Source organism: Halichoerus grypus, chromosome 2 (assembly GCF_964656455.1).
Source record: "Halichoerus grypus chromosome 2, mHalGry1.hap1.1, whole genome shotgun sequence".
NCBI classification, from domain to species: Eukaryota; Metazoa; Chordata; class Mammalia; order Carnivora; family Phocidae; genus Halichoerus; species Halichoerus grypus.
In genome coordinates this window covers 30,563,841-30,579,972 of record NC_135713.1, presented here as the reverse complement: position 1 = coordinate 30,579,972, position 16,132 = coordinate 30,563,841, and the positions used below count along the sequence as shown (strand labels likewise).

General features: G+C 36.1%; 1 protein-coding gene across 5 annotated transcripts in view; it reads left to right on the top strand.

Moving 5' to 3' along the window:
* FYB1 (FYN binding protein 1) overlaps positions 1 to 16,132 on the top strand; it is a 148,067-nt gene that overhangs the window by 127,898 nt on the left and 4,037 nt on the right. For all 5 annotated transcript variants that reach the window (XM_036111105.2, XM_078066674.1, XM_036111106.2 and 2 more), the window contains 5 exons: positions 557 to 582; positions 3,210 to 3,276; positions 5,789 to 5,879; positions 6,871 to 7,033; positions 15,158 to 15,191. In XM_036111105.2, the coding sequence (XP_035966998.2) occupies positions 557 to 582; positions 3,210 to 3,276; positions 5,789 to 5,879; positions 6,871 to 7,033; positions 15,158 to 15,191 (381 nt within the window). The remainder of the gene's footprint in view (positions 1 to 556; positions 583 to 3,209; positions 3,277 to 5,788; positions 5,880 to 6,870; positions 7,034 to 15,157; positions 15,192 to 16,132) is intronic.

Sequence of the window (16,132 nt, the reverse complement as noted above, 5' to 3'; positions counted from 1 at the left end):
ATCCTGATTTCAGATCACTTCTATTAATAAGCTCTCCCTCTCCAGTTTCAGTGGATATTCCTCTCTTATTCACCATTCTCCTGTTTGGGAAAACATGGTCATACAAAGAATCCTATGACCTTTGTTCATTTCAGCCCTCTATTTCTACTCTTTAAGTCAAATAAAAAGTTTTGACCTGAGCTATGCCAAAATGACTTCAAAACATTGAGTCCATTTAATTTACTGTGATGTGATAATATGCCCAAACCTCATAGAACAAATCTGAAAATATTGGTCCAATGGCTATGGGCAAAATAAACCAGTGAATGCCTTGACTTTTGACTTTTTTGGCCACCATTGGAGTTCAAAAAAAAAAAAAAAAGTCTTGCGAAATTCCAGATTGATGGGCAGAAACTGAGGTTCAGTGGAGAAATGGAGATGAGAAAGGAATGACCATCAACAGAATTAGCCTTCGCAAGCCTCCAGGCTTACTTCTTCATGTCTCTCCTAAATAAAAGGGCTCAATTTCTGTGTTTATATTGGTCTGATTATAATTGTGTTCTCATTTTCTTTCTAGTTTCCCTTCTCCTCCTAAACAATCAGGTAAGTAATAAAAACTGATTATATATTTTATATCTCATTTCTTGCAGATGGGGTAGTGGGAAAGCATTGGATATAGTCATGGTATCTGGACTGAAGTCCTGACTCTGAAAATAGTAACTTGTGTAACCTTGTCAAGCAACTTCTCCTCGGGGGGTCACAGCTTCTCAACAGTTAAATAGTGGGAACAGGAAAATTTTTAATATTGATGGTTTTTAAAGATTTTATTTATTCATTTGTCAGAGAGAGAGAGAGCACAAGCAGGGGGAGCTGTAGGCAGAGGGAGAGGGAGAAGCAGGCTTCCCGCGGAGCAGGGAGCCCAATGCCAGACTCGATCCCAGGACCCTGGGATCATGACCTGAGCAGAAAGCAGACGCTTACTGGACTGAGCCACCCAGTGTCCCTAATATTGATGGTTTTTAAAATGTTCACCCCATCATAGGGGTCACTATGGAGAAAGGAAGGAGTGGACAGGGATGGACACCAATATTTCTCATGTCTCCTCTACCCCAATTCAGTCAAGCCTGATATATTGGGCTTATGCATAAGGATTTCTAAAAATGTACCAAATTATATGACACCAAGTCCCTTCTAAATCTGAATTTCTTTGATTTTTTTAAATGTATAATTTATATTTATATTGTTTTTGGAAAACTTTCCACTGCTAAATGTGAAACCGTTTCTTCTTCGAACAATTTTGATCAGCTTATTTTTTTTTATCCCTGCTGAAATTTCAAAGATTCTTCTTAAACTGACTTTGAGCAAAATAAAATGTCTCACAGGAATATTCAGAGGTTTTCAAAAAGTTTGTCTGAATTTATAAATAAGTTGAAAGAGAAAACTAAACACACAGATAATCTATTCTTCCAGACTGTTTATCTGATCTCGTTTTCAGTTATCAGTTTGAAAATACATAAGGCACTAATTCAAATTAATCAATAACTGATGATGAGTTTATATCTTAATCTCTAATTTTCAAAAAGTATTCAAGAAATTTAGCTCCACAGAAGGTAAGTATAAAGTGAAACAAATGTGATCAGTTAAGTAAAAAAAATTGGGTTTTTTTGTTTTAATTTTGGTTTGTTCTCAAGTGTGTTTTAAGTACATGTGTATGGAATAGTAATTTTTCCCATTCTGGAAACCAATGATATGTCTTTTTTTTTTTTAATTTTTTTTTAAAGATTTTATTTATTTATTTGACAGAGAGAGACACAGTGAGAGAGGGAACACAAGCAGTGGGAGTGAGAGAGGGAGAAGCAGGCTTCCTGCGGAGCATGGAGCCCGATGTGGGGCTCGATCCCAGGACCCTGGGATCATGACCTGAGCTGAAGGCAGACGCTTAACAACTGAGCCACCCAGGCGCCCCGATATGTCATATTTTTTATAATATTAATTATGGATTCTTCACATAGCTGTGAAATTAATTACCTGAGTGGGAGGAGAATGCACACACACAGACACGTATGTATGTAATATAAATACAGTATATGTGGGGCGCCTGGGTGGCTCAGTCGTTAAGCATCTGCCTTCGGCTCAGGTCATGATCCCAGGGTCCTGGGATCGAGCCCCGCATCGGGCTCCCTGCTCTGCAGGAAGCCTGCTTCTCGCTCTTCTACTCCCCCTGCTTGTGTTCCCTCTCTCGCTGTGTCTCTCTCTGTCAAATAAAAATAAAATCTTTAAAAAAATATATAGTATATATATGTACTCTATACATATATACAGAGAGAGAGAGGAATTCTTAAAGGAAATTAAATCCTTGCCGCTAACAGAGAGCATCTAAACTTTCTATGATAATCGTTCCTTAAAACATTTGTACTCTCTTCAGCTCATCTCTTCAGCTTAATTTGCTGTCGAGCAACTTAATAGGTGCAGAGAGGGCGCAATCCTCCTGACTTTATTAACAAGAGGCCTAGATGAAAGAAAAGTATCTACGGATTAGAAAAGCCATTGACCCGGTTAAGGGCATGGCCACTTTCCCACCAACACTGGTTCTCAATACCTGCTGGTATTGACCAGACATGTCTTATTAATAGGAATATTCTTTCCATTTTAAGGTGGTACCACACCTAATACTACTATAAGTTAAAAATCAGTGAGAGACAGATCAGTGACTAAAAGAGAATGATAGATAGGTAGAAAGATAGATAGATAGATAGATAGATAGATAGATAGATAGATAGATAGGCAGACATAGATAAAGACACAGACATATAAATAATGTATATTATCATAGCATCCCAAATCCCCTAAGAATCAATCTCTACTGCCTATTGCCAATGGCCAGTAATGTTGATTTGTTTGTCAGCAATCTACTAATCCTGCCATTCATCACATGCGTGGATCTGCAAATAATCTCAGTCACTGTTTGGGGAGATTTATCCTGATAATGCTAGTTACAATCACAGTCTCTGGTTTTTTTTTTTGAGGGAAATTTAGCAGAGATATCCAAGGAGAGAAAAACCTCTCCCCTTCAAGGAACAGACAATGCTTCCAGGAGAAATGTATAGAGACCCCAGGAAAACTGATTTTGTTGTCCTCAAAACAATCTTTATATTAAAAACGCCATCGGATGCTCATATCAAAATTCAAACTAAAAGTGTTTCAACATTTGATATTTTGCCTTTTGTTAGACATGGGAGATGAAGTTTATGATGATGTGGATGCCTCTGATTTCCCTGCTCCACCAGCAGAGCTGAGGTAAGTAAAATGTTCTCATTTTGAGATGAAAATCCGACTGCTTAAGAAAATTCAACTAGAATAAAACCCCAAAGGCATGTACATCTACTGTGTTTGATCCTGTTTACTCTGTCCTCTCTCTGATCTCAGCTCTAAAGTTTCTGCTAGGTTTGTGGTTGGAAGACCCTGATCCCCCTCCTCCGCTCCCCCCTCCCCGGGGTATTTTGCTCCTGATTATTCTCTGCCTGGTGACTCACTGATGTCTACATTCATTTATTCCTTCATGTACTCATTCATTGGGAAAATATTTGAGAGTCTGATCACAACTGATCTCACTGATTCATCTCCTCCCTTTATTTTTACCCTTTTCCCAAAAGCTTTTTTGTCTTGAACACACTTCTTAGTTTATATCTCACCCCTCACCTTCCTTCTTCAAATCTCTTCTGTCCTCCACAAGATTTTTTCCTTTTATGGGGAAAAAAAAAAGGATGATTTGTGTTTTCAAAGGACTTTGCTATATCTCTTTTTCACAAAAGCATCAGATTCTCAAAGGTTCCATTCAAATTAAAAAAAAAAAAAAAAAAAACGTTAGGGGTGAATAGTGACATTCTTCAGCTCACCTAAGGTTTCGATTTAATTTTAGGATAAAACTGTATGAAAAAATGTTAAGATCAGTTAGTACAAAAGGAGTACCATTTGAAACCTCTTTTGAAATAGAAAATAACATGGTAAGATGCTTTTTTATATTCCAATAAACATGTGAGATGAGCTGATACATACGGTGTATAAAAGCAAGAATACCTCTGTAGCTTTCTCAGGAAAAAAGGTGAATAAAAAGATCTTGAGCTTGATTAGTTAAAGGATGAAAGTGACACAAATGGGAGACAATATGCAGCGTCTTCTGAGCAATACTGCAAAAATGCATGAGTGTTTATTTATTTAGTATTTATTTTTTACCAACACTGTTAAGTTAATTTTACTGAACAAGAGAAAGTATCAAGATCAAAGAAACTGAAGAGAGAATATGCTATCATTTCTATGTCAGGATCAAGTTCTATAGGCACAACAAACAAGAAAGATGAAAAGAGAATCCTTTTTTCTGAAAAGAAAATCTAATCTTCAGTAATATGTTAGGTTTGAAAATTCCTCACCATTGGGAAGTCACTTCTATCCCTGACATTTTTTAATGCATTTTTCTGTTTTATATTACTGTAAAAATGTCACCACATTCCATTAAACAGCTCTCTAGGAACCCAGTTACACACTGGACCTTTTCTTCAAGTAGAATAAACCCCGGCTGATTAAACTTTATGTGATATGTACCATTTTCTTTGCTGCTGCTTATTTTCAGAGTTTAAGACTATTTTATGTTCTCTAATGTAATATTCTATTTTAAACTAAAACTAAACTTCAATAAGTTATTTTCCAAGGGAGCTCATGGGCCATTTTTAACATGCATGTATATCCTGATAGTTCCAAAGTGCTAATTTGGGACAGCAAATCCACTACTGACCAGAGCACCGTAACAAAGCAGATACTGAGGCAGGATGCAGAACCCAAGGCAGGACACTGTGCTAATTCATTTCACAGTAAATGAACTAAATTCTAAGATTCAAAGCTTAGGAATCAAACATTTTAAATATATCAGTTACAAACAAAACTTTATTGTAGGTAATCTAGATAAAAATTAAAATCAGTGTTTAGAACTTTTCATTATTCACAAAAATTCTGATTTTTAAAATTCCCTCCTTCAGAGATTCCCAGCCTTTCCCTAACATCCACATTGAACCCTAGCAAATGTTCCTCAGCCTTGGTTGCAAATTAGTATTACCTGGGGAGCTTTAAAACATATATGTCAGTATCTAGACCCCACTCAGTCTAACTAATTAGAATGTGTTTAATTTAATTAGAATTTCTAGGAATTAGACAAAGGCATTAGTACTTTTTTAAAACTTCCCAGATGATCCTGTATGTGGCTGGGCTGAAGAATCACTATCATAGGCTTATTCTTATGACAATTCGCATCAGTCTAGCTGGTATCTATGAGATAAAATGTTACTCTGGCTCCATTTTAAGTAGATATGAAAACCTGACCAATAGATAAACTTTTCAAGCCATAAAAATCAATTTTTTAAAAAATGTTCTTTTTCATAAAGCCTTTTCTATGATATTGGCCAAGCCACTTAATTATCTAGGAAGGTTTGAAAAAATACAGAGTTCGACAATAGGTGGGTTGAATCATATGAAACCTCTGATATGTAACCACGTTCACACTATACCTCAGTAATTTTATATGGTTCACCATAATAGATAATCACTTCCATTTTAACCATAATCTGTATTATTTTGAAGAATCTCTTTTGTGTTATGAAATATTATCACTTATTACAATGAATGTACTAGATTTCTAAGAAAAGGAATTAATTAAAAACAAAATTTAACAAAATTGTAATGTTATGGATGAAGTCTCTATTGTATGCTGTTCTTTTTAAACTAAGCTAAATGTTGTTTTATGTGTGTTCTGCCATCTTAGTCAAGGAGCCAAGGCTAAGACAGAAGAAAAAGACCCCAAGAAGCTAAAAAAGCAGGAAAAAGAAGAGAAAGACTTCAGGAAAAAGTTTAAAGTATGTCATATTTAAATATCAAAGTTCAAAGTGTAATGAAAAAACCAATGATTTTTAGGTACCAAAATGCATGTATTAAAAGTGTAATTATCAGTATCAGTTATCCATCCTAAGTCCTTTATTTTCTATATAATTTTCTTTACATTTGAATTTATTCCTTTAACAAATTAAGCAAACTCTCATACATGCACAATACATATACTGCAATAATCATTTAAATTCAGCTGTTCTTTGAACTTTAATAATAAGATAATATAAAAATAGAATGGATAAAAAAGATTATATGTATACACACACACACAAATACATATACATACACTGGAATATTATTCAGCCACGAAAAAGAAGGAAATCCTGCCATTTGTGACAACATGGATGGCCCGTAAGGGTCACTGCTGAGTGAAGTAAGTCAAACAGGGGAAGATGAATATTCTATAATATCACTTAAAAAAGCCAAACTCACAGAAACAAAGTAAAATGATAGTTACCAGAGGCTGGGGTGGGGTACGTGGAGGAGATGTTAGTCAGAGGTACAAACTTTCAGTTATAAGATGAATAAGCTTTAGGGGTCTAATGTACAGCATGGTCATTATCCTTAACAATACTGTATTACATACTTGAAAGTTGTAAAGAGAGTAAATCTTAAATGTTCTCACCACAAAAAAGAAGTGGAAATTATGTGAGGTGTTAGAGGTGTTAGCTAAAGATATGATGGTAATCATTTTGTAATATATGAGTATATCAAATCAACACATGTACACCTTTAACTTAAAAGATGTTTTTAATTTTAAAAATAGTGATTATATTAGGTTGGTGAGATTATGAGTGGTTTTTCCCTCAAAAATTTTTCTTTAATGTTTTTACATTATTTTTTTAAAACAAGGAACTATTTATTTAGCAAAGGCTTTCTTAGTACATCTGTCAATAAATGGATTAGTTTAATAATACACATCAATCAATAATATAAATGTTTTTCTTTATTTTTTTCCAGTATGATGGTGAAATTAGAGTCCTGTATTCGACCAAAGTTGCACCCTCCTTAACTTCTAAAAGGTGGGGCATCAGAGATCTGCAGGTGAAGCCTGGTGAATCTCTTGAAGTTATACAAAGCACTGATGATACAAAAGTTCTTTGCAGAAATGAGGAAGGAAAATGTAAGTCACTGCTTACTTTCATCGATACAGCACTCCAGGGTTTAATAATCAAACATGTTTTCCTGATCATTAACTTCATTTTGTCTGTGCTTTATGAATTGTGGAATACATTAAGAAACTAGAGATCTTGCTGTGCTGAAATTGATGTATTTTATTTGAATCCTTTTTCATTTCCCACCTGCCGTAGCTGGCACTCTGGTGCCAAGGTAATGCCAAGTTAGTACTTCTCAAATGCGGCCCCACAGACCACCAGCATCAGAAAACCCTTTGTGTATTAAAATCACGGTTGCCTGGATCCGCCCTTGATCCACTATGAGTTCTGGACAGTCAGATGGAATCTGGGATCGTCACTCCTTCCCTAGCTTATTCTCAGGTACACGACAGTGAGAAGCGGTGTGCTGAGGGAGTGAGGGGCTCTTGTTCTGGCCTGGTTTTGAAATTATATAGCACATGGCACATCTAGAATTTCCAGCCTTCCTACCTTGCACACTTACTTGTTTTCATTTCCTGTTTGGACACACTTCATACGACATAGTATTCCAAATGAATATAAGAGAGTCCCTTGTCTTCTTTCCACTTTACGGGCTATTGAAACTGATGGAGGGAAATGTTTTTGTGACATTTGAAAAGGAAACTTATTTCACTTAAAGTCCAGGGAAGAGTAATTCAAAATTATGCTTCCTGTATTTATTTTTTAATTTAATTTAATTTCAATTTAATTCCAGTGTAGTTAAAGTGCAGTGTTATATTAGTTCCAGGAGTAAAATATAATGAGTGAGCACTCCCATACATCACCCAGCACTGGTCACAAGTGCACGCCTTCATACAGCATCGTATTCCACATGAATACAAGAGAGTCCCTGTCTTCTTTGACTTTATCGGCTATTAAAACCGACAGATGGAAATGTTCTTGTCAAATTTTAAAAAGAAGCTTATTTTATTTAAAGTCCAGGGAAGAGCCATTCAAAATTACATGTCCTATATTTAAAAGCAAAGAGTCAGTGTGGCTGGTTGGTCTGTGTGGAAAACATGAACTCTGAGTCGAATTTTAATGACAGGAAGGTGACTCAGGGACAGGAACTGAAATGGGAGTTTTAAGAATAAAACCGGTGACTCAAGGTTGGGGAAATGGATCTAAAGTTATCATGGAGGAGGTGTGGTTGGCTTTTAAAAGGAGAAAATGAAATGTGGGTACAAAGGATAAAAGACACGGGTAGTGTAGTATTAAGACTCAAAGGTCACTGGAGATAATGTGTAAACAGTGCTCCAGGAGAAGAAGAAAGCCCTCATTCAGACTAGCATTTGTGAGGATGTACCCCAAGGAATAGCTTTACATGCAGAAAAACTCTATGCGTTAAAAGGTCATCAAAAATATTAAAAAGTTTAAAAATTCAGAAAGTATTAAATAGGTTATGATTATTATACCAGATTGAATATTTACACGATGACTATGATAATAATGTGAGGAAATTCTCACGACACAATAGTAAGAGAAATACGAAGCCTGCTTAATGTGGGATTGGATTTACAGCCAGGTTAAAAAATTATGTAAATAAAAGAAACTAAGCTATGCTGCTAATAGAGGCTGATTGAGGTGATGAGCCTAAATGAACCTGTTTTCTTTCCTCCACTTTCCAAATTATAATCACATTTTTTACAAGAGAGAATTGTCCTAGTACCCTTGTCCTGTGGCCCTTTCTCCGGCGCACAAGCTTCAGACCGATCTTGCCCTGCTGTCCTGAGATTCTTGTCTTTCACAACAAAGCCCATCTAAAGCCATGCTCCTCAACTCCAAAGTGCACACCCATCGCATGGGGATCTTGTCAAAAATGCTAATTCTAATTCAGTAGGTCTGAGGGGAGGTGTAACATTCTGCGATTTACCGAGCTGCCAGGGGATGGATGCTGCTGGCCCATGGAACATACTCTTGAGTAACAAGGGTATAAATGGCTTCATCAACAACCTGTATGGAGATAGATGAGCAGGAAGATGCAGCACCAGAAACAGAAATTTGGAGGAGACCCTTATCTTTCTAGGACCCAGTAGACCTTAAGAATGAGAAAAACAGTAATTACTCAGGGATGATTCTGTAATCTGCTATCATTTCCTATTTGGACATCAATAATTCTGAATACTGTTATGAATACTGGAGGGCTCCTGCCCTCTTAGAATCTATCACCGGTTAAAAATGAGAAGGGCGAACATTATGTAAAATGCTGATAGATCACAAGCAATGGCTCCATGTAACTTTTATCGGTTTTTTTCTGGCACAATACCAATGCACTTTACAAGTCCCAAGCTCACTGATAACTAATTCAAGTCTTAGGTGGTTTGGGGTCCATCTCAAACAGAATGGAAACCTGATGATTCTATCAGTAGTGCTTGTATACCTGATGTTGTTTATTTAAAGACTTTCTTTGGACTCTGGACTTCGTCTTAGCTTCTCCATTTAGGGGGTGATTCTGGGAATCACTTATGAGCAAGTGGAAAAGGAGACAGGAAAGGAAAGGCAGTCAATAAAACCTTGTAATGGAAAAAGTTGCCACTTAGATAATTGGAGCTTATACCAGTTGAGAACTCAGAGTGGCAGTGTTATCACAGCCAATGGGAAACAAATTGGGGTATTGATACATCAACTCCTGTCCATGTGGAGTTGAAGCCTACTCCTGGGCAAGTGGCGAGCCATTAGGGATACCAAGCAAGCTGACAAAGAGCTCTGGAAGCCAGAGAAAAGTGATCAGTTAAAAAAAAATTTGCTGGGCGCCTGGGTGGGTCAGTTGGTTAAGCGACTGCCTTCGGCTCAGGTCATGATCCTGGAGTCCTGGGATCGAGTCCCGCATCGGGCTCCCTGCTCACCGGGGAGTCTGCTTCTCCCTCTGACCCTCCCCCCTCTCATGCTCTCTCTCTCTATCTCATTCTCTCTCTCAAATAAATAAATAAAATCTTTAAAAAAAAAATTGCTAGTGCTGTCCTTTGGCAGTTGGGGGAGCCAAAAGGCACTGACATGGTGGGGGGGAGGGTCTATGGGAAGGCCACCCGAGCATCTGCTGTTGCCTTTCATGTTAAGCTTTATTCCAAAATATAATGATCATATCTGCTTAATTTCACTTTTATTTTGCCAAATCTCCTGCTTTTCTTAACTTTTCTAAACCTCCTGCTTATTCCTTCCTTGAACTAGATCCTTGGCATTCTTAATTTCCCTAATCTCTGATCCATCGCTCATGTAACTTCTATAGGATTTGGGAGAATTGTTGTGTAGATTTAACCCTCTCTCATCTAGATTATTGCAATAGCCTTTCAAATGATATGTCTACCTTACCCTTACTCTCAGCCAATCCACCTGCCACACTGTTACTCAAATACCATTTTTTAAAAAAACAAATAGTATCTCTACGCTAGTACATAAAACCCTGTAGATCTAGCCTCAACCCCATCAACTATTTCCCATCTGCAACTGCCACTCCAAAAATATATACTACTGACTTGTCATTCCCTGAATAAATTATGCTATTTCATCCTTCTATGCTGTTTTATTCTACGTCCAGTGCCCATAATTGTCTACTAAAAACAATCCAGTTGTCATCTAAAATTGGAAGCACACCCACTTCTTACTCCTCAGTCACCCATCACAATTTCTCTCTCCCCGGCCCCACCATGCTACTGCTTTTGTCCCTGTAATTGTCCTTCCTATTTTATCAATCTATTATTCGTATTAGACTCTGATCTTGAGAGTAACTTCACTGAAATGTTCTCAACATTGTACTGCCGATACATCCTGCGGTGCTTGGCACCTTTTTCAGGGCTTACTGAATTGAATGTAAGAATTTGGAAATTGCAGTTGGAGAACCAGATGAAAGTCTGACATATAGACACGCACAGGAAGAAGTCTGCAGAATAGTTTAACTTGTTAGAAGACAGAAGTTTTCTTAGTCCTAGTGATGTGGTTTGCTTGTTGTGTATCATTTAGGAGCCTTTAAATGTTTCAGTTCCTTATTTCTACATCTGCTTAGCTGTAAAGGCATTTGCAATCCAAAACCATGGTAACCTTAACATTTTCCTTACTTTCCATTCCTTAATCCATCAAAGAAAAGCAAGCATAGCTTACTTAAACTTAATTTGTAATGGTAGGAAATTAGAGGCAAAAGCATTAACAATAATTTCTTCCCATTGTGGAGTTGAGTACAAGCCATCATTTCAAGCATTCTCACATTTGATCAATTCACCCACTGGCTTGTGGAAACACATATCGCAGAGGCGTTGAGATCTTAACTATGTATTTCTGGCACATCCCCAGATGTTTAGAATTTCTTGCTAATATTTGAGCGTATTCCACAGCTCAATGTCTCATAAGCTGTGGGTTTCCCCACCTCCTGTCACTGGAGCAAAATTTTCTACAAAAAGTGTGGAAGGAAACATGAACTGAATTATTTGTGATTAAAATGTACTCATTTTCTTCGGGCATCAAGGAAAGGGAATTTCAAAGATAGTTTGGATTTTCTCAAATCCAATTAATCATTTCTTTGCTTAAATAATTTTGTTTTCAATTTTAAAATAGCATATGCTCACTGAAGAAAATTTTTTAAATTCAGAAACTTTAAAAGTCCTCTGATTTGAAGCCCTAGGAAGGAGAAAGAGACAGAGAGAAAGAAGACAAAGAGAGAGAACATTTCTATAATACTAGGCTAATAATTTATATTTAGTCTTCTACACTGTGTTTTGTTTTTTTCTTTCTGTTATATTATGAGCAGGTTCCCTTCAAGTCAGGCATTGTTCCACTTGTGTGGGTAAATCTGTGCAACATGATTTTATTGTTTTTAACCTGCATGAGGCCAAATTGAGTAAATTGAACTTTATTTCTGGACTTGCTCATGACAGATGAAATAATAAAGAAATAACAAAAGTTGTCATTTTTATTAAGCAAGAAATTTGAAAATATTAGAATGAAGATATTTTCAACTTTTCCAAAGATGATTTTGTGTTTCCTTCATAATTTTGTATTCATGACACCCTTCTTAAAGGTGAATCAGTCCTGAGAACTGGCTCGTATGGAGGATGGGTGTTACTTTCTGAATTAGCTTTATCCCACCACATATTTCAAAACACTTGTTTCAAGCCTCTGTGCCCTGCTGTATGAATATGAAGTTTCCAAATAATAATTTCATATTAGTTTCCAAATAAAAATTTCAATTTCATATTCAGTGATAATTCATGTGAGAATCCCTGGTGGGCCAGCACCCACAGTAAACATGGTGCCCATTCTACATGGCATGGAGCCACGATGACTTTTTTGCTTCTTTCATTTGTACTTCTCATTAATACTCCTTGTGACGGATGTACATGGAACACTGAAGCAAAGAGATCATTTTTCTACTGCAAAAATAATTATTTCTAGGAACTATAATGGAGAGATTATATAAAATATAAAAATTCATAGTGGGTCACTTTTTTCAACACTGTCATGAATCAATCATGCTTTTAATAGAATGAGGTTTTAGAGATTTTTAAAGGTACTAGACAGCGAAATCTATGCTGTATTAAAAAGTCATTAACAGGGCACCTGGGTGGCTCAGTCGGTTAAGCGACTGCCTTCGGCTCAGGTCATGATCCTGGAGTCCCAGGATCGAGTCCCGCATCGGGCTCCCTGCTCAGCGGGGAGTCTGCTTCTCCCTCTGACCCTCCTCCCTCTCGTGCTCTCTGTCTCTCATTCTCTCTCTTGCAAATAAATAAATAAAATCTTTAAAAAAAAAAAGTCATTAACACTGTAAAAATGCTATAGAATAGTAATTTTATAGCTAATGAGCCCCCAAATTATCACATCATTTCAGGAAACTAAAATAGAGCAGTGCAGTACCATCCCACACTGCATCTCCTTGATACATTTTCTTAAGCGATACTCACCATCATTCATATTTATGTAGCTCACCCACAAAAGCAACATCTGTCACAGAGCCTCCAACAAGAGGGAAAGCCACTCCTTAGAGCTCTGGAATAGGCAAGACACAGGAGGAAATACAATAGGCATTTGAGAATCTAAAATATATTTTTTATAATTAATTTTGTGAAGACAGGCTATTAAGCTGTACATCATGAGTTATTAACCTTGGTCACGTAAAGGACTACTTAATGCTTAATTACTACAGACGGTACTTAATCCAGGTCTACACAATTTTAGCATAGATGAGTCTTCTCTTTTTTTTTTTTTTTTTAAGGTTTTATTTATTTATTTGACAGAGAGAGAGAGAGAGAACAGCAGGGGGACCAGCAGGGAGAGGGAGAGGGAGAGATGCGGGACTCGATCCCAGGACTCGATCATGACCTGAGCCGAAGGCACACGTTTAACAGGCTGAGCCACCCAGGTGCCTCTAGCATAGATGAGGTTTCAAAAGATTACTTAAAAGCAAAGGAAAATAAACACTTTTAATTTCCAAAAATGATGTTTATATTCTCTTTGTTTTGTTCTTTATTTCTTTAAATCTTCTAAAGATTTTTTTAAAAACAAGAATATATTGATAATTTTTGCTACTGCTTTAACTGAAATAAAAAAGGAAGGTATAACAAGGTCTAATTTTTCAGAGTCTGAGAAAAATATTACATTATTGTGCTTTTATCATTTTGACACATGCTTCATTATTACCATCCTACAGGAATTCAAAGATAACTTTGATTCTTCCTTTTCCAAATAGGATTTTAAAAAGTTTTCATTAAAAAGTGGTGAATTTCTTGATAAAATATTTCAGTGGAGTTTTTTTTACCCTGGAATATTTCAGGGGAAAGTTTGTTTTCTTAAGTTTCAATCAATAGTTTCATTTGTATGATCCCACTTTTTTAAAAAAATGTTTTTGCATGTTAAATCAATGGCAATATAACATCAGTATGTTTAAGTAAGTTTATTATCATTTGTATTAATCTTTGCCTATGAGCTTCCTGGTTTATGATTTTTTACACATTAAGTCTAATAAAAATTAGATCTAAAGTGGACCAAGACCAATAGATTGGCTCTGAAGGAATTTAGAGGCTGTGTTGACAAGGCAATGAATGCTACTGATCTCAAACATACAGTAGTGTTTAGGTACTAACACAAAACTAATGATTCCGAAGATTAGTAATATTCATTAAATGTCAGCAGAAATTTTCTCAAGAAAAATAGTCTGAATTTTTTCTTAGGATTATTTTGCATAATAGAGGCAAAGATAACCTTTACTTTTTTGCACAAAATATGGTCTATTTCCTATTTAATAGGGGAATCACTAGAATGCCTGGTATGTGTTCTAATAATGACTTGTTTCATGAAAGATGAAAATGCACATGTTGACACTCTGTCAAATGGCAAAAGCAGTATGGAAGACCTTCCACACTGAACGTGAGAATTATTTTGAGACCGTTTAGAATGCATACTCCCCCAAGTAATCACAAGATTGCTGATCTGAAAGGGGAGTTGAAAACAGTTTTGACTCTGTTCAATATAATAGAATTTTAAAAGTTAAGGCTTTGATCTGGTGGTATTTGAAATACCTACCTACAAACTACTTTTGTATTTAGAGAAACTATAAATTCTCCCTAGGACTGGGTCTCATGGGTAACACCATGAAGAAATAGAGTAAAATTTGGTAGAGCCTTGTGCTAGGACCTGCAGCAGCTTGGAGAAGAAGGTAATTTGTTTCTCTTTAAGGGGAAAGGTTGTAAATCGAGGAAAAGAGACATGTAGGGACAGTGAAAAAAATAGAAAAGGAGAAGAAAAGAAGGGGAAAAAAGTGGACACGAATAAGAAAAATAGGTCCGAGCCCCTGAGTGGTTCATTCAGTTGAGCGTCTGCCTTCAGCTCAGGTCATGATCCCAGGGTCCTGGGATCCAGCCTGGCGTCTGGCTCCCTGCTCAGTGGGGAGTCTGTTTCTCCTTTTCCCTCTGTCCTCTGGCTTGTGCTCTCTCTATCCCAAATAAATAAATAAAATCTTTAAAAAAGAAAAATAGGTCATATTTGGAAATAGAATTATTCAGTATATTATATCCCATTATATCATATCATATTACATTAAATATTCAATTCTATTTCACTTTCTTAAAAGAAACAGTAAAGATTATTAGATTCTGTACTATTAATAAAATTTATTTTCTTTTTTTTCATAGATGGTTATGTCCTTCGGAGTTACTTGGTAGACAAGTAAGTTCATTTTCTTCTACTACTATGCTTGCAAAAAGAATGTTATGCTTTTCTTTCAGAAAGATTGCTAATAACATCTAAATAATATAATCTACTAAACTGTCATAAATAAATTTTAAAACAATATGCTATCCTAATGTCAATACTAATGTCATTATGTACCCATAATAAAGTTAAGGTTTTCCTAAAGTGTCACTCTTTTAAATAGACAAAAACCCTTCTTGTTCATGAATATACAGTTCATAGTTATAAACATTCATTGGAGACAGATGTGGCAAACATTGGAGACAGGGGAAAACCACTAACACTTTCATTAATATTTTGCCTTTCACTTACTGATTATTGCAGTTGGTGGAATTGAATTAATCAGGGACCAATTAGTGTCTACACAGTAGGTGCTAATGTCACCTGTTAGTAATTTGGCCGCCATTTGAGGGCTTTTCTTTACTAGGCAAAGTAGAGTATTAAGTTGCCTTTTTGGAAGCATGCCAGAAAAAAGATAGTCGTCAATGATTCTTCTATTTTTATGAATAAGACATTGTCACAGTCTGGTACTAGTGTTCTATGAGAGTCCCCCTCAAACGCTGTAAGATTCTGTTCCAAGTGTATCAGTGCAAGAAGTGAACTCCGTTATCAGGTCATATGCCAACATAAAGATTTACAAAATTCTGCATAATAAAAAAATCAAGGAAGATTCACAAACTGTATCCATAAACAACCTGACACCAATCAGAAAGAGACAACTCAATGCTAGTGCTTTGTCAGCAAACTAGTAAAGAGTCAAATAAAAATAATCATAATACTTTTCTTTTTCTCAGACCATTAATCACAATGGTAGGCAAGGCACTTTTTTATTTTTCTATTTTCTATGAAAGATAAAATTTCAGGGAAAGAATACGTGGCTTCATCAGTGAAAAATACGTGGCTTCATCAGTGATTAT